The following is a 19,828-nucleotide window of genomic DNA, read 5'->3' as shown; positions in this document are numbered from 1 at the left end:
GTTTCCACAGACCAACTGATGGCTCCAGAGAAGTAACTGATTTGCTACCCTGTTCTGCACTCTTGAAGAGGCAAACTCGCAGCTTCGTTGAACGTCCCCTCACAATTACTTTTCAAAAGGAGCTGCTTGGGGGAAAATCTAATGGCTTTAGAATGTAAATGCTTTATCTACGTTCTATGGGTTGAAACCACAACTGAGAAGCTAATGAAATCCAACTAGCAGGGGTTCCTGGGTGGAAGAAAATAAGATTCATATTCGGTTAATTGCCAAAATCCAGAAGAACTGCATTTTGGATCCATGGCTTTTGGTGTGTGGTCGTGGATGAAAGGAAAGACAAAATGGGACCAAATGTGATTCTGAAAAATGAGGGATTAGTGAGTTTTAAGATCTTTAGCCAGACCCAAAAAGGAGAAGCCTGTAACATGTTCATCTGACATCATATCTACTTGGTTTATTTTTTTCCTGGATTGCAATTTTACTTGCTTCTTAAATACAAGAGATATTCTTAAAAGAGTGACAGTACTTGATACAAACAGAGGTATTACATCCCCTAACAATTAACTGGAAACAGAAAATTAGATCATTTCCTCATTAATTGGAGTGTTGAATTAAATGTTTACAATACACACACACGTCTACTAATATTTTTAACACTTAAAGGATTTAATAGTCAAATACAATATTCATGACAATCCCTACTAACTTTTCTTTCAGAGAGGGTACACAATTTTCTTTATGATCTGATTTACTGTAAATAATTAAAATAGTCATTCAAATCAATAGGAAGGACAGTTTATGGAAATGCCTAAAGATCTAATTCAGTTTACAATCGATTAGGCGTTAATGTATTTAGACAGAAAATCCAAAATGCTTCCCCTTCTAAACGAGCAGTATTGGCAGCTCCATCTCTCCTAGGGGTGCAGGCTTTCTCAATGAGCAAAAACATATCCCCCAGAGGAAATTTCTCAGCCTGATCAAGATCGACGAATCGCCTGACGTGTGGGGGAACTGCACTGCTCGAGTGGCTGGTGTGTACAGGTCATCAGGTGACGCCCACCGGACACGAGTTAGTGGCCGCTACCTTGGTTTCAGTGCAGTGCAGACTCATCACCTGGCTGGCAAGTGCACACCTTTTTCTGAGGTTACAGTGATTCAGATTCTGTTAGGAGGGCGTTATTAGCTCTCTGATTAACCCTGTGGTGCTCAATATCTAAATAGGTGGGGAAGAGATCTCCTCTGATTCGTCTGCATCAGAGGGTGGATCAATTTTGCCATGCCTGTACAGCCTGTGATGCAGAAGGTTGGAGGTGTAGTCTGTCTGCTTTTAATTCAGCCCTTCTGGGTAATATTCCCATCCTGGGTTCTCAAGAAGATCTACAGTATGTGTCTGTCATAGGTCCTTTCTTTGATAACTAGAGATAACTAGGACTGTCTGTGTTATTGTTAATGTTACATTACTTCAGTGCAGTGGGCATATGTGTTGTGTTGTTTTCCTGTGCTGTACGGGAGGAAGGCTTAGCTGCTCACCACAGAGCTAGGTTACTGGTGTGGGTGTGGGCTTGTCCTGCCTTTTTAAATTGTCTGAAAGGGGATTGCTTTGGCTTCTGCTGGCAGCCCAAGGAAGGGGCCTTTTGAGAACCCTAATCAATTGTTTCTATTTCTGTTCTGATTGTCTCACAAGTGTTAGACTGTGTACAAGACCAGAACATTCTCTCTTATGGTATGGCATGCCTTTCAACGAGTCTCCAGCTTATTTTTGATACTCAAATTCAGATGTAATTTTCTTGCCTTTGAAGGGTTTAAATTCATGATCTGTACAGCATGTTCAGCAAAACATTAAATGTATTTGCTGTTGATAAGAGTGAGGGCCTGCACACACAAAGAAGGCTTGTTTTAAGAATCCCAAAGAATTGTTTTTGTGTAGAAGGCCAATTGTAACTACCTGCTTTTAGAAAACACTGATATACAGTAGCTCAGTTACGTAGACATCTTATGATTAAAGTAGAATTTTGCTTAACCAATAGAAATTAAGACTGAAGTTTTTTTTTTCTTGTTGAGACTTAAGCTCTTTGTCTTCCTTATCAAGTAAGTGTATAAAAGGTCAGCTGTACCTTTTCTTGTTAAACCCATCCTAATTGCAGGGAGGGTGTGTCTCTTCAGCTGAATATAAACTCCTCTTCTGCTCGACAAAAAGGTTTCCAGTGGATTTGTACTCTACACCTGGAATTAACATGGTTTGAACTGTCCTTATAAACATGTTAGTGGTCACAATATTTTTCGTGCAGAAACAAAGCAGATATTGCCATGAGACATTAATTCCACCTGAGGGATTAGATTTAGGTAATTCATAAAAATTGTTAATAATAAACCATGAGATTCACTGATTCTGTTATGTTGTAACTCTAAGTTTACGGTTCTAGACGAGGGGGTTGATGAGGAAGAGTTGCATTTTTGAAAACTACTATCTTTAATAAAAAAAAATCTTGTTTGCTTCGGTTTATACTACACTTTAGTATTTGTCCCAGAATACTCTATGTATAGATCTAAGATTACAGTACATTACAGATACAGTAGATCTCAGATTAGATTACAACCTAAGTATTGGCACCAACATGAACACTGTTGTAGAATGTGCTCTTGATATACAGTGCAGACAGCTGGGATTTGAGTTCACAAAATCTACACGCTACATCCTCTAATTCATCTGATCTAGTTCAGTTTGACAGTTGATAAATACTTACCACCTCTGCCAGAAATGTTATGTTTAACCCTACATAAGTCTTTCTCTAGGACTGATGTTTGATCATATTCATATCTCTGTTCTCTCAACTGAAGGATGTTAGTAATCATCTAACATCATAATGCAGTAACCACACTTTTTTGCCAACATCCCAACAGAACTTATAAAATGCTACTTCACCAATACTCAGTTGCAGAATGAAGCATTTCATCTTCCACTTCAATCCAAAATGTATTGATTCCTTACTTTAATAGTGCATTCTACAGGGTGTGATAAAGGTTTTATTAGAAAGACTAACACTTTGTCCAACTTCAATCATAATAAATCCATATTGAGCAAAATTAAAGACTTAGAAACTATTTAAGCTTTCCTTGAGCACTCTAGAAAAGGCACTTTCTTTCTGAGGAAGTATGGAATGCCAGCTGGAAATTACAGAAAGACCACGATGGCTTAATCAGCCAGGATGCGGTTTCTTATTCAAAGAGCTAAATAGCAGTATTAGTTTTTATCATTCAAAATCTTGAAGCTTTAAGGCAATGCAATAATTGAAATCTCAAACACAAATTTCACTGTGAATTCTGTTTTTTTAACAGTTAGTTTAAAGTCTTAAGCTGGTCTCTCAGAAAGTTACTTTAGAACGTTATTTAGTAAATACAGTAGCCGCAATGTCAGGACTTGTTGGCTTATGCCACACAAATCCTGTATGCCAGCACATTCGTCTCTTCCAGAACTGATCACTGCAGTGCTCTGCTCGTTGGGCCTCCTGCTCTCCATCTCGCAACCTTCATCCGTCTGGCTCTGGTCTGCTCAAGCTTCTTGAAACTGTGACAGCTCTATTAAAGGAGCTCTATTATTAGAGCTCCTTTTCTGGAGCTCTAATAATAATGATTGGTTACACTTATATAGCACTTTTCTGGACACTCCACTCAAAGTGCTTTACAGGTAATGGGGATCCCCTCCACCAACACCAGTGTGCAGCACCACCTGGATGATGCGATGGCAGCCATAGTGCACCAGAACACTCACCACACATCGGCTATCAGTGGGGAGGAGAACAGAGTAATGAAGCCAGTTCAGAGATTATTGGGAGGCAATGGGAAATGTGACCAGGACACCAGGGTTACACCCCTACTCTTTTCGAGAAACGCCCTGGGATTTTTGACCACAGAGAGTCAGGACCTCGGTTTTACATCTCATCCGAAAGACAGCACCTGTTTACAGTATAGTGTCCCTGTCACTATACTGGGGCATTAGGGCCCACATGGACTGCAGGGTGAGCACCCCCTACTGGCCCCACTAACACCTCTTCCAGCAGCAACCTTAGTTTTTCCCAGGAGGTCTCCCATCCAGGTACTGACCAGGCTCACATCTGCTGAGCTTCAGTGGGCTGCCAGTTGTGAGTTGCAGGGTGATATGGCTGCTGGTATCTCCCTCTATACCCAAGGATACCAGAGTCACATTCCCTGAGCGCTTTATAATCAAGGCTCAACACCTTCTTCTTCAGAAAGGCTTAATGTAATCATTCTTTCTTTGCCCTTGCATATTCCCCTGCATTCTGCATTTCGATTAAAAATCCTTGATTTATGTTTTGCCAATTTTGTTACGTCTTCTCCTTGTAAACTTTTTTCTTACTGTAAAGTTCTTTGGGAAGTTAATTTTAAAGGTGCCATATAAGTAAGGGTTTTATTTTTATTATTAAACCCTTGTGTGAGAAAAGGCAATAATGATGCTTTAAAATTACTTTTAAGTTGGTATTTTTTAATTTCATAACTTATATGCGTGATAAAACATTTGAATCTTCACTTATAAAAATAAACACATTTAAACCAACGGCACACCGTCTTTTGTTCCGTCGACGTTTGACCTCACGCGTGGGGTTTACAGACCTCCTCAAAATGGCCGCAGACTCGCCTCTCCGCGATTTCTTCCGTTGGCGCTTAAAGAAAGTGACGCGCTTCCGGTCTCGCACGTCTTTCCACACACGGCAGAGAAGATGGCGGACGTCCTGGACCTACATGAAGCTGGGGGCGAGGATTTTCCTATGGATGAGGATGGTGATGGTAAAATTTAAAATACCTTTCCGCGGACCACAGAGTAGTTTAAAATAAGAGCAGTCGGTTCATCTTTTTTTCTTAGGTATAGCCCGCTGTAAACGTTATTTTTCGGCAAAAGATAGTTCAGCAGTGTACAAATGAGCCACAATGTTTGTCTGGATCTGGTTTGGTTTGAATGTAATTTTGTAGTTATTCGCTTATGGGTGACCGGGGGTGCAACTATTTTTATTAACGGCCCTTATAACCATTTTTGTTCGCGGTTTTGCTGTGTCTCTGCCCTCCGTTATTTCCTACACGCAGAGTAATTTTCGCTGTTGGCTTGTAGGGCGGTCTGTAAGCTCCGCTTGGGTTCTGTGGATGTGCTGAGGTTCAGCCATTGCGGCTGTTAAAATATTTACCTTTGCTCATCGTCCAGAGCGAAATACGCTTGCCAGGCCGCAGGGAGACGGGCATGGGAGCCGCAGGGGAGGCCCGGGTTTGACTCGGGCCTGGGCGCCATCAGGGTGCAGGGTCCTGTTTAACAGTATTTCCCACACGGTTCACCCATAGTCCTCTGATCCGACTGGAGTCCATTAACGATGCAGAATTGCTGATGCCGCCGTGGGGGGGATTGCTGTAACCACGATCAATACAGCAGATCGGCGACCGCCTTTATAGTTTTTAGTAGAGCGGCGTCGTGAAGAAGGGTTAACGATGAGGGGATCACTAGTTCTGTGTTGTTACAGAGAATAACTGTAATGTAACAGAGAATGTAACGTTGGCTATTTGGTATAGAATTAAATTATATAGAATAAAATCATCTGCTTTTTCGTTGAGCCAGCTGTCTGCATGGTTTGCTACGATGGGACTGTTGCTGTTGTCTTTGTCCATGTCAGTTTACAATCAGAGAAGCTTAAAAAGATACAATCTTAGCTGGGCAAAGTGTGTAATTCCCAATTAGATCAAATAAATCATAGCATATCAGATTCGACAGTGACCATATCAAATTCAACAGTAGCACAATGGGAACACACTTTGTGCTAGCCTCAAAAAGTAACATTTTGTCAATGAATGGAGAGCAAAAAGTTAAGTCTGAGGAGGTGCTGGAAGGACATATGCACCAGTCTGATGCATCTCAGCACTTGTCTGGTTCTATTGACATCTTCTGTTTTGACCTCTGTATAGACGTCTTCAACAAGTGCACAGCTAACAGCCACTGTACTGTCTTCTTCTTTTTCAGAAAGCATCCATAAGTTAAAGGAAAAGGCAAAGAAGCGAAAAGGCAGAGGGTTCGGATCAGGTGAGTCTGTGTTGTGGAAGCATGTTGGCAGCTGTACAGATGGATTTCTAGGTTGAGCTGGAAATGAGAGCTTCTGGCTGTTTTGTCATCGGTGATTAAATGAGTAACCTGGAGAAGTTACTTTTAAAGGTGCTATATAACAAAGTTTATTATTATTGGAAAAATGTTGATGTGGAAAATAAATATATGTTCTTGAACTTTTAGTTAACTATTAGCCAGTGAAATTCAGCCTGGAATGATTTTCCAATGGAATACAATCTTGAGGTGTCCACTTTGACCACTGCTACTAGATCTCTAGGTTTTAACAAGCTTATTGAGGAGCTAAAGAGAACAAGAAAACCCGGAGGGCCTTGGACATGCAGGACCGGACTGGAGCCTCCTTTTGGTTTGATCACACGGCTCCAGCACACTTAAGCATGTTTAGCAACAATCCCAGCTCCCAGTGAAGGTGTACAGGAATGATTTGTATTTGGAGCACCCCTTTGCAGGAAAAGCTAGTGGCTGTGGCAGTCTATCTGACAAACAATTCAGCTCTTTTGTAGATATTCATATATTTTTGTGCAAGTGTAGATCTAAATTAAGACTTCTAAAAAAGAGACCTTTACAAATTTGATGTGCCAATTGCATCTTTTTATAAAAGTGTATTGCCAAGATGGATGGTGATAATGTTGCCATACTGCATTAAATACATGGAAAATAAAGATTACAACTGCTAAATGCCTGTTTTCAGCAAGTCGGGTGCATTACCAACATAAGTTTAATTGTTTTACTAGTTTTCTATCTAAATGGCTGCTCATTAGGCTTTTTTAATTACTGAAGTACAGTCTATCTATTCTTCAAGCATATAGAGTGTGGGGGCGATAAACTGTATCCTGTATCATGCTTTTCCATCTTGCTAGGAATTTTTTCTCACTGCAAAATATAATGTATTTCTAAAACTTGTTAACTCTGAATAAATTCTACAGCACGGATTGGCAGTTTGTATCATGGTCCTACTGTTCTGTAAAAATACCATCCTTCTGAATCTGCGCTTAATGCAGAAATTAGAACTTGCAGATTACTAATGAACTGAAACTTCACAATTTCACAATTTATTTCAGCACAAAGAATTTGCAACTCGTAGCCATGTTCAAAATGTTCTTGCTGATGAAAGAGACCTAACATGATTGAACTGGTTAATGTTTTGGCCAGTGGATGTATTTGTGCTGGTCTCTGCTCACCTGAAATAGAGCTTGGGGCTGGTATTTCTTAAATACCCCTGAAATTAAGAAACCCTTCTTAATTGTACACTAGCCTAATGTAATGATTTGATGTCCTGACTTTGATTGGGGTTCAGAGCTGTGTTACTGTTGGTGTACTTTTCCACAGAGGAGGGGGCGCGGTCCCGGGTGCGAGAGGACTATGATACAGTTGAGCAGGATGGTGATGAACCAGGACCTCAGAGATGTAAGTACAGAGTGTATCCCCAGTACTGTGCAAGATCAGAAGCATTAAAGACGAGAGGAAGTTAGGCCTATTATTCTAGTTAGGTTTCTAGTTAATAGGTGGTTCATCTGAAGCCCATATCCAAACGTTTCTTGAAGGGTTTCATGGAATTGGCTTTAACAGCACTGCTGAGGGGTTTGTTCAGACCTCTATCGCCCTTTGAATGAAGAGAGGTCATTTCAAAGTATAACAGCTTTGAACTGATGAGATGTTAACTACACGCTTCTTCCTGTACTGAAAAGGTGTAACAGTGTTCCTCTGTTTACAGCTGTCGAAGGCTGGATCCTGTTTGTGACAGGAGTCCATGAAGAAGCCACAGAAGAGGACATCCATGACAAATTTGCAGAGTTCGGAGAAATCAAGAACTTGCACTTGAATTTGGACCGGAGGACGGGCTACCTTAAGGTAACCAACCTCGCTCTTTTTTCTATAAGCCTAGATTGAAGGCACATTTTTCTTTTTTTCCAGGTTTTTGATTCAACCACCAACTGTCTAGTTGCAGAACATGCCTTAATGTGAAATGTCCCCTTCATTTGACATTGTATCTTGAGTTTGAGGAAGGTACTGAACAAATTTAATGTGAGGCCCTGTTTGAGGTTTAGTGTCCCTACTTTTAGATGTGATGTCTTAGTCATTTGGGACATTTTAATTCTTCATAACGTTAAGCAACGTCAGTACTGAAAAACATGATCTGTTCCTAAACTGTGCAGTATATAACAGGGCAGATTTGGGTCATCGTCCTTTGTGAGCTTTAAACAGCCAGTCTTGATTTCAGTGATAAAATAAATACTGAATGCTTTTTTTGAGCAAACGGTCACTAGTCTCATAAGTTAGACGGCACTCAAACATACTTGGAATAAGTTTAGAATATTGTTTATTTTGTGCGTGGTATAATTCAGCTTATTCCACAGGACATGTACCTTGCGGGAGGTTTTGTAATTTTTTAAGCTCCTTATGTGGAGCTCAGTATTCATTTTTTCATTGATTTGGAAGTATGATTAACCATGAGCTGTATTAATGTCCAAACAAATGGGAAGAATTGCTTTATTCTGTCTTAATCATGAAACTATTTTTCTGACGTTAAAAAATATTTGATGCATAATTTCTTCACGTTGTTGCGCTGTAATACTTGGATCCAGTGTTAATGTTGATTTTTAAACTTTTGTGGTAATTTTTCACTAATAGTCTCTTTAGAAAAGTAAAATAGTCTGGCATTTTCACAGGCTGGTGACGTGGTATCTCTGAGCCTCATCTCCCATGTTGTATGAAATGAATGTCATCCTTATCAGAAGTATTTTGTTTATTGGGTGGCCTTCACCAATTTCTACCCTGCTTGGGGTTTCTTACAGCACAAGCAAACATGTTTGATACTGTTTACCTAGTGGTATTTGAAGAAGAAACTGGGGCACACCACGATGGGGTGTAATCAAATGGGATTTCCATTCTCTTGCAGGGCTACGCCTTGGTGGAGTATGAAACCTACAAAGAGGCTCAGGCAGCCATGGAAGGGCTGAACAGTCAGGACCTGATGGGCCAGCCCATCAGCGTGGACTGGGCCTTCGTCCGGGGCCCACCGAAGAGCAAGAGGAGGTCAGTGTCTCCGTAGGCTGGCTCCCACCCGTGTGGGCCGCAGGGTAGCGGTGGTGATGTGGCGAATAGACCAGAGCAGGAAAGCTTTAACCAGGGAATACCTGAATTGGGGATCCACACGAGGGTTGCTGCTCGTCCTAATTGATATAACTGACTTATTATAGTACTGAGAGTAAACTAGGCAGGTTTGTAGTGTCACATTGACAGGATACTCCTCCTCCTAGATACCACGAAGGACATTCAACATTATTTAGATGGATTCCAAAATGGGCAGCTATCTGTCAGAGATTTAATGTAGACAAGTGTTAGATGCAGACAAAACCGTGAGATACAAATAGAGAATAGGAAAGGTGGAGCTTGAAGAAGCATTTTGTGGTTGTGGGAGACAAAGGCAGTAGAATTGGGCAATGTAGTGCTAAGACCTTATGACTAAATTGAAAAAAATATTTCAATATTGTTTTAATACAAATGTTTTAAGACTTATTTATTACTAAGACCTTATTACTAAATAAGTTTTAAAATGTATTAAAAACATTTTTTTTAATTATGCTGACAAATCTCTTCTCATTATCGAAATGATTTAGTGCAGGATTGGTAATGTGGTATTGCTTTTTAAACAGTATGCAGCCAAATATAGCAGTGTTGTAACTAGGGCTGTGCAATATGGCAAAAAAACATCACGATAAAAATTTTCATATCAGTCGATATCGATAATTATCATGATAAATGTCCAATCATTATTTCTTTCAAGTTTAAAGGCAGATTTTTTCTCCTGAGTGAAAGTGGAAGAAACCAGACAGTTAATTGGTAAATTAAACAACTCTTTATTTTAAGAACACAACAAACACTTGCCAAACAGCAGAAACATTAAACAAATCTGAGGTAGAGAGTATTCAAGTCTTTTTTTATGTCAAAATATGCATGAGTAAAATTTACAAAATAAATATCTTAATAGAAAATTTAAATACTGCAGTGTGATAAAACACACATAGAAGATGGGTCAGACAGACTGCAAAGTTTATAGTGCTCTGTTTTATGTCTGATCATAAAAAGCCAAAATATCTCCAAATGACCGAAGTTGAATGACCTTTTCTGTCGACGATGTCATCGTCCTTCGAGCTGGTCGTTGGCAGCACTACATGTACTTCAGTGTCGCTCATTTCTCCACTCTGACTACAATCCTGTCAGCCACCACCGTGTGGGTAAACACCACCACGTCAGCTGCCCGGTCTGCAACACGCACGCGCAGTATTTTGTGCGCATGCGCATATGATGCGCGAAGCATAAACATATATATTGAACATTTATCGAACTTTTGTTAAAATTATATCGAGGAAAATTATATTGCGATAATTATCGTTATCGACTTATCGCCCAGCACTAGTTGTAACTCTCTTTTTATATAGTTTAGGCAGTGTTCTTATGTCACTTCATTAAATTTTCAACAAAGTTTGCAGTTAATGTGATTCTTTCAGAAAGCATTTTATTTTTTAATGTGCTCATCACTCTCCTTACTGTATCTCTGCTACTTCAGCACTCTGGTACAGTTTGCACTGACAGCGAGAGGAGGAACAACCAGATCTTATAGCTTTTTAGTAAAAGTAGGTTATTGTGCGGCTTTTGGAACAAAATCTGAGGAAGGATTAATTTTCAGAGTTTTATTTAACTATATAATGTTTAGAAGGCGTTGACTACATAGCGCAGTAAGCGGTATGTTACTCATAGAGAAAAGCAGGACCTGCTGGTGAAATGCTCATTACAGAATATAGTTTTGGTTTCTGTTTTTGTTTTTTTAAGTTCACTAAGGAAACTAAAGAAGAATGATGTACCACGGTGCAGGTTTTGCATACACAGTAGCTTCATTGCCTTGTGTTGGTCAGGTGTTGGTGACTATTACAAACTGTGCTTTTGCCTTTGAGCTGTTGTTATGGGGTGGTTTCATTACAAAATCCCAGTAGCACTTTTTGTCCTGTCAATGCCGACAGGAAGCATGACAGTAGTTAATGGGTTTATATTGGTTCTTATAATTCTAAATGATAATTTTGTAGGTTTTAAGTAGTCTTTTTAAATATTCAGCACAGAAAGCAGGTTTTAAATCCAAGCTGTGCCAAGTTAGAGACCTGTATTCCCCTACATTGACTAGCACAGCTAACTTTGTCCATCTGACAGTTCTTGAAGTGTTATTTTGCTTATCGCTAGAGTTGCACTCCCCCCCCCCACCCAGGATGTGTCTTAAAACCAGGTCATGTTAATCTGAATCTTCCTTGTTTCAACAAGACCTGCTTCACATGAAGGACTCTGAACCTGTTCCAGATCTCAAACCCTTGTCCTCGAGGGCCGCATGGCCTTCAGATCCACAGTGAACCTCGACTCTGTTACATCGCTGACCTAATTTTCCCCAGTGGTTCTTGGTCTAATGCGCTTCAGAGTTGCACAACATTAAAGGGGAACTGCAGTCCCAATTTCACAGACTGGTTATTAAATCTCGGTAACACGATGAATTCATTAGAAAAAACTTGCAAATTTCAAGTTAAGCACAGAATCGTGATTTTTGTGAAAGTACTGTAAGTCACCGTATTGTTGTAACCCCCTGGTCTCCAAGGGCGAGAGCGAGAGTTCCCATGAATTGACCTGATGCGGCCCTTCCTGCTCACTAGTCACTGTAATGACTAATTTACTGAGATCTACGAGCGAATAAGTACCGGTTCTGCAGCAGACAGTTCCCTGCAGAAATGTTCCAAAGTGATCTGCAGGCAGAGTTACGAGAGTATTTGTCGGCATCTCGAAGTTGAGAGCAATATTTCCGCTGGATTAAAAGATGTATTGACAAGCCTGCTTGTTTACAAGGTAATAGGGCTGCTTCATCTCATCCAATGTTTTGTTGCCTCATTCTGAATTGCAGAATATTGCACGGCACGTCCCTGGAAATTTTGTCTATTTTTCAATATAAATTGGAGGCTTTACAAATCATTTTAAGGGTTAAAAAGAACCAGTGTTGATGAGTGCATTTTAAATTTGGTTTGAAATGCACTCATCGATACTGGTTCTTTTTAACCCTGAAATATAAAAATAGTGTTGCAGTTCCTCTCTAAACGGGTACAAAATTGCCAGATGGCAAAGCTTTAGCGGCTTTGGGTTTTGAGATATGAAATTAGTGTCATTAAGCAACAAATTAGTGGCTGAGCCATCGGGATAAATGCATAGTTAATCCTATTAGGACCCTGAGGTTTAGATTTAAGATTTTGCCCCCCCTCCTTATTTAGACAAGGGCTTTGTTGCCCTTTTCGGGGGGGGGGGGCTTACTCTGCTCCCTGTCACCCTGGCCAGCAGTACTGCATTGCCTGATATTTCTACTTGCAGGCTGTCAGTCAGGTTACCAGCCTGTGCAGCACACAGTCTTTAGACATCTGAGACTTGATATTTTTATTAATGGATTTTCACTTTTAGGTACATTTTGTCTGTCATTGGTCCTCACTCTGTAGAAGCAGCTGAAAGGAATCCAGTCAGAGTCAGTGTGGTGCTAAAAAGTGTCACTTTCTTGGCGCTCAGTTGCAGCACAGAACTGGAATGTTTTTTGTCTTTTCTCACAGGGGTGGAAGGAGAAGAAGCAGAAGTCCTGACAGGAGACGGCGCTGAGTGACAGTTTTACCTCCACTTTCCTTAGTTTTCCTTCTTCGTTTTACGTTGGTTTTGGTATATTAAATGTCCTACTTAACCTTTTATGGGTTTTTGTATTTTTTATGCAGGAGAATGCTCTCGGTAGTTTGAGTGTGCGAAGTGGTGGAAATCGGAATTAAAAGCTGAAGTTTATTTGTAATTTGTTGTGCAGCAGTTTTTAATCTCGTCCTTGCTGTGTGTGGATGGCAGGTGGAGGTGTTAATTAGGTGATGTGTGAATACAAGAGGCTACAATTTGTATAAAATGCAGTAGCTACATCACATGCATCTAGTTTCCTCAACGTGCCACTGATGACTGTCCCCTCGCTGATTACTAGTGACTTCCAGTGCATCAAGGAGAGCATGCTTTGCCAACTTGGATCAAAGAGGGAACAGCTTTTATTCCTCTCTTCATGTCTGCCATCTGCGAGAAATCTTAAATGGGGGTGGTGTTACAATAAGGAAATGGGACTGGGCTACAAATATTTCCCATCTAATTTTTAACTGAGGTTGAAATGAGGGTTGTGTTCGTAGTGTGTGAACTGAAACATCTTAGTTTTCGGTCAGGATCGATATTGAAAATTGTTCTGCCAATGGATGGGAATGCCTTCTGACTTTGACATTTCCTGTGTCCGAGAGTGTGGTCATTCATCAGACTGGGGATTTCTGATATTCTGGTAGTATCTGCTATTTTTAAATCAGTACATTGAGACTTTTATTTTTGCGGTTTTTAAGCGCATTCATTTTCAATGAAAGCTGAAGAACTGTTGTATACATTTTTCCAAAATGCTTTATTTTGTTGCCTCCTGCTTTATGTGAAATGTTTTTTCAACACTTTTTATAATTTCAGTATGAAAAGGTATTTCCATGTAGAGATTATGGAAAATGTGTATAGCACACTGTGTAACCTGCTCATTTTACATTGTCAACAATAAAGGAATTTATATAGTGATTTGGTGTTTCCCTTCTAAGGAGTATTATGGAGAAGTTATACTGTAAGCCTTGCTTTCATTTATAAATGGCAGAAGTAAAACTGCACTATAGTTTGCTTTAATATTGTGTACAGTGAATCAGTCCAGTAGCATTCATGCAGGTCTTCTGAAAAATGAATTGACACTGTTCACGTTTTTAAGAGCAATGCTTAACAGGAAAAATGTCTGATATCAGGGACATAATGAATTTCATATACAATGTAGTCTAACAAGTTTTTTTAGTCATCTTCAAAATAAAACATTGAGGTTGTGGGACCAATTTTGATCATTTTTTTGTGTTGTAGTTGAGATTTTGGTGTTTGCAGGTTTTGTCCAGCAGGGGGCATTAAAATACAGCACTTAAAATGCAGACACACAAACGTGATTTATTTTTGGAAGTGGTCAACTCCAAAGTTCAAGACGTTCTCTGTTAGCTGCTTAGCATTAATTTGCCAGGTCTTTTTTTAGGCTCTCTCCTCTGTCCTAAATTGTCCCCAACAATGTGTGAATTGCTGCAAGCAGCCTTGTGCTGTTATATCGCAACCAATGGTTCTGCAGCAGACACTTTCTTAACTGTTCTGTGGGTTGCCAGGAAACTGTGTAATTGCATGACAATCCTTAAAGAGACTAACAACTTGCTAAGTGGATTTAGTTTAAACACCAAATGATTTTCCTTCTCGTATGTGTAACACCAACATAGTCTGAAGCATTGCTGTCTAAAACTAATGTGAAAAAACTCATCTATTTGTGTTATGATAGAGTTATGCTATGGTAGTAATGCATCTATTGATATCAGGTTGAGAGATGCTTTTAACACACTTGTACACAGTTTCATTTTGTGAAGTTGTGAAACAAATACTTCACATACACTGAACTACTACCCTGCATTCTTTTTTTGTCAAGAAATGCTTGCCCTACACTACGCCAATTCTCATGTAAAAGAAAGTGGGAGTTACGTAGGACTGCATAAGTGGTCCAGCTGAGATAAAGGGGTGACCAGGAGGTGTTCCATTCAGGCTGCGGCTCTGTGACTGTGGAGAGGCAGCACTGCTTTCTCTCAGCTGAACCACGTGAGCTGCTGAGCTGTGGAACATGGGCAGGCAGGCAGGTCCCGGCTGGGCAGTCTCTGCTTGATTCCAGGGGCGCATGATGATGGGCTGGAGTTTTCTGGCTCAATGAGGTAGTGCATGTCGACACTCTCCCAACAGATCAGCACTCTTTGACCCACTGCAAGTCTCCTGTCTCTCTGGGTTCTCACACTCCGTAAATATTTAACGATGACGGAGTCTCGACCTTGAAGAAAGATGATATACAAATTGATATGATATAGAGCAAGAACTCTATTCTTGCGCGGAGGAGGAAAGAGAATTTTATGCACCAAAACCTTGATACCCAATTCGATTGGGGAAACCAAGTCCTGTCAACGCAAGTGAAAGTGAAGAGGTTGCAGATTCAAGATGACAAAGAAGCTGCACTTCATTACCGAAAGGGTGAGATTCTAAAACAAGGCTCCCTGTTCCACAGTTAAAGCAGATTCCCTTGGATTAATACAGCAGTGTAAACAGAATATCTCCTCCTGTTTGCTGCCTTGCTCACGATTTTAACGCAGTTCTGCGGGTGTCTGCAAAAATAGTTCAGAAAGTAAAAACAGAATGGAAATCGGATAAACACAAACGTGTTAAGTCACAGCAATTCTAGGGTCAGAAATAAGTGATTGTAAAAAAACTACAATAAACAAGGAGCACTTGTTTCCCAGTGATATAAGCTCTCCGAATTTTTACAGTTTTAGTTACTGAACATCAAAGGCAGATTTTAATTTAACAAATTCACAAAGTCCCGAGTAAAGCGACAAGTCTTGTTTGCAGCAGGTGCACTGACATGTTATTGAGCAGATGCTATATGGGTGAATTCATTATCCTGATAAACATTTCTCCTCAGCAGGTGGTCTGCTGTGAAAGAGGTTAGGAGGGACTGCACTGCTGGAAGCAATGCAAGCTGTGCCTGTGGAACACGTGCTGTGCTCCGAGGTGCGCTGGGGGTCTTGTGAGATTCTGTCCCATTCCCTCACACAGCCTGGGCCAGCACGAGGTCGTGCACGATGCCTGCTCTCTGAGACGACATCCTGCTCACCTTCCAGTTTTTCAGTTTTTTTTAGTCTGGCACATTTTCATCAGTGTTACAAGATCAGTGTGAGGGTGTGTGCTGTCCTGCTGTGATTTTGGAAAGTCATGATGAGTCTGCAGGACAAGTGAGCTTCCAGGACCTGAACGATGTAGCAGCGCAGGCAGGGGGAGCTCCGGTGTGTCTAGGCCCGGGATGGGCAGTTCTGGTCCTGGAGGCTTGGTGTTTTGGCAGGCTGTATAGTCAGCACTTGTAGAGCTGGGCGAAGTTGCGAAACTGGTCCAACTGTGTAACGAGCTATGAGCTAATTCAGGTTGTTAATATCTGAGTTGGAATGAAAACCTGCCAAAACACTGGGCTTCAAGGACTAGGATTTCCCCTTCCTGGATCAAACCTGTCTGCCCAGACCCTCGCACTGCACCCAGCAGATCTGCACCAGTGTCGGACGGCTGCTGGGGCAGACTACACACCCACGATTCATGGGGCTTGGCTGCTGCCGAGCCCAGCTGAGGGACAGCCCAGCCTCCAGCACACCGGCATGACGAGTGTGTTCTCTTGATAAGGGGGCCAAGCTACTTCCTTTCTGTGTTTTCCTTTCTTGATAAGGTCAAATAACCTCGTTGGCAGCTCACAAGCAACTCTCTCACTAATGAAGTGATGTATTATTTATGCATCTTGAACAGAGTCACTACAGAGCACTACAGTTGGTTAGGAATGATCAGTTAATCTGAATGTGTGAAAAGCAATTAATACAGATCCAAAATCACATCATCATCACATCATCATCACATCACTCTCACACACACACACACACACACAGGCTAGTTTTTACAGAAGCCAATTAACCAGCATGTTTTTGAACTGTGGGAAGAAACCAGGGCACCCAGAGGGTTCCTGTGAACATGGGATGAACACACAAACTCCATGCAGAGAGCACCACAGGAACTGAGCTACCATGCCTCCCCATATCCAAACCCCGCGCTTGATTTTTCTGAAAACACACATGGATGGTGATCACTGTTTATGCTTAGTGTCCGTAGCGTATTTAGTCAAATTGAAGTCCATATATGTAAGAATAATAATTTGTTTTGCAGGGTATATGTAAATTCGCCACGACCCTCAGAGGGTCATGACTGAAAATGTATGGATCAATGTATTTGAACTGGCCACGCTTCGGACGTTTCACTTTGTAAACTTATTACTGTGGTGAATAAACCGCCGTTACTATTGTTACAAACTTCTGGTTGAGATGAATCGTTTGTTCAAGTCGGTTCATTAAGACGTCCCTTCTCAGAATTACCGCAAACGATGACATCATACTCGCATCACTCCCCGCCGGGCCGATGAATTCACGGCATGAGTAATCCAGCTCCTCGCGGCTCTCCGCGGCCCGTCATGGTCACTCGGGGTCACCCCGATGCGCTGATTGGTCCACCCGGAAAGCGCTTTCGCGTCTCCTCCCTTATCCAGCCAATCACCGCGTTGATACCCTCCCTGCGTGCTTGAAGTCTAACCTTCTCCCCGGTGACGTCACGTCTATCGCCCTCCAATCCCCTGTCTATCACCGAGCTTCCGCTCCACGATTGGGCTGTATCTCAAGCTGTAGGCGGGGTTTGTGCTGGCTTTGGCCATGTATTGGTCGCTCTGCATGGCAATCAAAAGCCCGCTCGCTGAGGATTGGCCAAAGCGGCAGGCTAGGTGGGCGGGATGAAACCGCGTCTGGTTGACATTGTTGTTGTTGATGTGAGTGAGTGTGAATTTACTGTACGCTCTTTTCGAGTCTTGCTTGTAATACGTTGGAATTGGTACCCGGTGGGTGTATACACGTCTCTTGGGTTTGGAGTTACAGAGAAAATTCCCCCCGGAGTAACGGACCAAGGGATGAGCCAGACATTGCGGCGGCCCTGGAAGGTAAGAGGAGAGTAGTTGTGCGCTGCAGACCCGAGAGTTGAGACATTTTTCACCAGCGTCTGAAACCCGCACCCGGCTCCCGGGCAGCTGTCGGACGGGGAGGGCAAGCTCGGCTCGGCTTGCACGGCGCCGGCGGTGGGCTGAGCCGGGCGAGCCGGCCGGGGCAGCGGGCAGCGGGCTGGCTGACCCGGCCGCGGAGCCGCTCGGGGTCTCCGGCTGCGGCCGGAGGACACCTCCAGCCAGCTTTGGGCTGGGGGACGCCGAAACCCGAGTGCGGTGCCGCGGATGTGAGCGCCGAGTTGAGAAGCCAGCGTGCGGGGAATTGCACACAATAGCCGCGCACGAATCACGAATCCCACGATGCGGTTACGTGGCTGAAATCGTGGCTGGTTAGGCTTCATGTATAAGGGAGCGAAATTATTTTAACTTCTCCAGTCAACTTGGGCCCCGATTCGACGGGATGGCCTCGATATCAAAAGTATCTGAAAGTTATTGAAAAAAACCCACATGCGTGCACGCTCAGTTTGTTGATGGAAGTCCAGGACCGTTGTTTGACCCGGGAATGGATGCGGTATGAACAGCTAAGTTCATTTCTCAAAAACACACAGACCAAAGCTGTGCGCTTCATCCGCATGTGAGGGGTGCTCGGTGAATTAAGGGTCTCCACAGGGTGGAGGAAAGTGGGGGTGACCCCTGACCCCCCTCACTCATTGCGGCTAGGGGCCTTGCTGGCACTGCGGGCTCAAGCATGTGGGTGTGGAGCTGTCAAGACTTCGAGGGCAAAGATGCCGGGAGGCTGAAAGAAAAAAAAACGTTTTTACATGTTTTTTTCCCCTCTTGACGTATAAATACTTGGTTTTGTGTTGGGTTGATTCTCTACGTTGGACTTCGCAGTTTTCCTGTCTCTTTGGAAACTTTGTGAAACTACACGAAGAGCAACGTCTCACATGTTGGCGGCTGAATCCCATTCAAACCCCGCCTTAACACAGCTGTGCAACCCCCCCACACACACACACTACTACATCCGTTTAACTCGCAGACATACATTCTCATGTTCAGCAAAATATCCTAGACAACAACATCATTCTCGTTTGCCAAAAAATGTTATTCAGCTTTCTGTGACAGCTGAGACAGCCTCATCAGTCCTTTGGCTTCGAGTGTCCCCGAATGAAGGTCTTCCTTAAATCCTTAAAGCAGAATTCAGCGCCAGAATCGTCTGGTTCCCCCGGTCTGGATTGTGTTTCTCCCCGAGGAGAGCTCTGCTGCTTGTGATGCTGCAGAAGGTCACGTCAAGAAACACGTCGGTGTCGCTCTGTAAAAGGCGATCCCATGCCAAGTGTCCTTGTTTGAAAGACGGATCTGTGTTGTCGTTGTGTGCAGTGCCATCCACTTCTAAATGCGTTTCTAAAACGTGGACCTCACGTTTTCTGAAGCTCCTGTTGCCATTTTGCTCGCTTCGTTTTTAACCGGCGCTGTTCGCCGGTTATTGTGGAGCCGGTTCCGTTTGGATCTCGGCAGTTAACGGACAAGCGCGGTGAGCAGACGACTAGGACTTTAAAAAAAGAGTGTATTGTTTTTGCAGAAAACTCTGCAGACTTACAGAGTGGAAAACAAACAGCAGCTAAGTTTAAAGAAGCTTTTACCCCGCCACCCACACGCACGTTCATTTTCTATGCTATAACCTGACATTACTCAGCGTCTTGTGTTATTTCAACTAATTTGTGTAACTCAGAGAGTGGGCTCTAGACTTTATCCAAGCCGTCGGTAGAGTAGGAACCGTACAGGAAAGCAGTATCGTGTGCTACGTGTTAGGAAGGGCTTGCCTTCCGTTTTCCTAGAGATATTACGTTTATTACACACACCATGCGTGTAATTCAGGTCTTCACTTTACTCAGGGGATGGGGGGGAGAAAGTCGGCGACTGAAAAGATGGAGAGGAAAGGTGACTGAGGTCTGCGAGTGTTTGAAAAGAATCAACAGGATTTATCGCTGTCGTCATTTCACCTTGCCCTCAGTGAGCAC

The 19,828-nt window shown here is 42.4% G+C and overlaps 2 protein-coding genes across 4 annotated transcripts in view; both read left to right on the top strand.

Moving 5' to 3' along the window:
- The first annotated feature begins 4,714 nt into the window (after nucleotides 1-4,714).
- Nucleotides 4,715-13,756, top strand: rbm8a (RNA binding motif protein 8A). Of its 2 annotated transcripts, none has more exons than XM_088905119.1 (6): nucleotides 4,715-4,800; nucleotides 6,014-6,073; nucleotides 7,442-7,519; nucleotides 7,827-7,963; nucleotides 9,012-9,148; nucleotides 12,739-13,756. In XM_088905119.1, the coding sequence occupies exons 1-6, from the start codon at nucleotides 4,734-4,736 to the stop codon at nucleotides 12,782-12,784; spliced, it is 525 nt and encodes a 174-aa protein (XP_088761245.1). In that variant the 5' UTR covers nucleotides 4,715-4,733; the 3' UTR covers nucleotides 12,785-13,756. The 2 variants fall into 2 exon arrangements, with proteins under 2 accessions (XP_088761245.1, XP_088761246.1); XM_088905120.1 differs by having other exon boundaries at nucleotides 4,716-4,794.
- A 3,887-nt stretch (nucleotides 13,757-17,643) lies between these two features.
- The window catches only part of otud7b (OTU deubiquitinase 7B), an 84,775-nt gene continuing 82,590 nt past the window's right edge, over nucleotides 17,644-19,828 (top strand). For both annotated transcript variants that reach the window (XM_088905810.1, XM_088905809.1), the window contains exon 1: nucleotides 17,644-17,807. The gene's annotated coding sequence lies outside the window, so the exon portion shown is untranslated. The remainder of the gene's footprint in view (nucleotides 17,808-19,828) is intronic.

Source organism: Atractosteus spatula, chromosome 25 (genome assembly GCF_055471065.1).
Source record: "Atractosteus spatula isolate fAtrSpa1 chromosome 25, fAtrSpa1.hap1, whole genome shotgun sequence".
In the NCBI taxonomy this organism is placed as follows: Eukaryota; Metazoa; Chordata; class Actinopteri; order Semionotiformes; family Lepisosteidae; genus Atractosteus; species Atractosteus spatula.
Note: the sequence above shows the minus strand (reverse complement) of the source record. Positions and strands in the feature narration are given on the sequence as shown.

Bases quoted from the DNA above. Each gene is read 5' to 3' on its own strand.
- rbm8a (XM_088905119.1), top strand. From the start codon at position 4,734: ATGGCGGACGTCCTGGACCTACATGAAGCTGGGGGCGAGGATTTTCCT. The intron at 4,801-6,013 runs GTAAAATTTAAA...CTTCTTTTTCAG, and splicing joins TATGGATGAGGATGGTGATG to AAAGCATCCATAAGTTAAAG. The intron at 7,964-9,011 runs GTAACCAACCTC...ATTCTCTTGCAG, and splicing joins GGAGGACGGGCTACCTTAAG to GGCTACGCCTTGGTGGAGTA.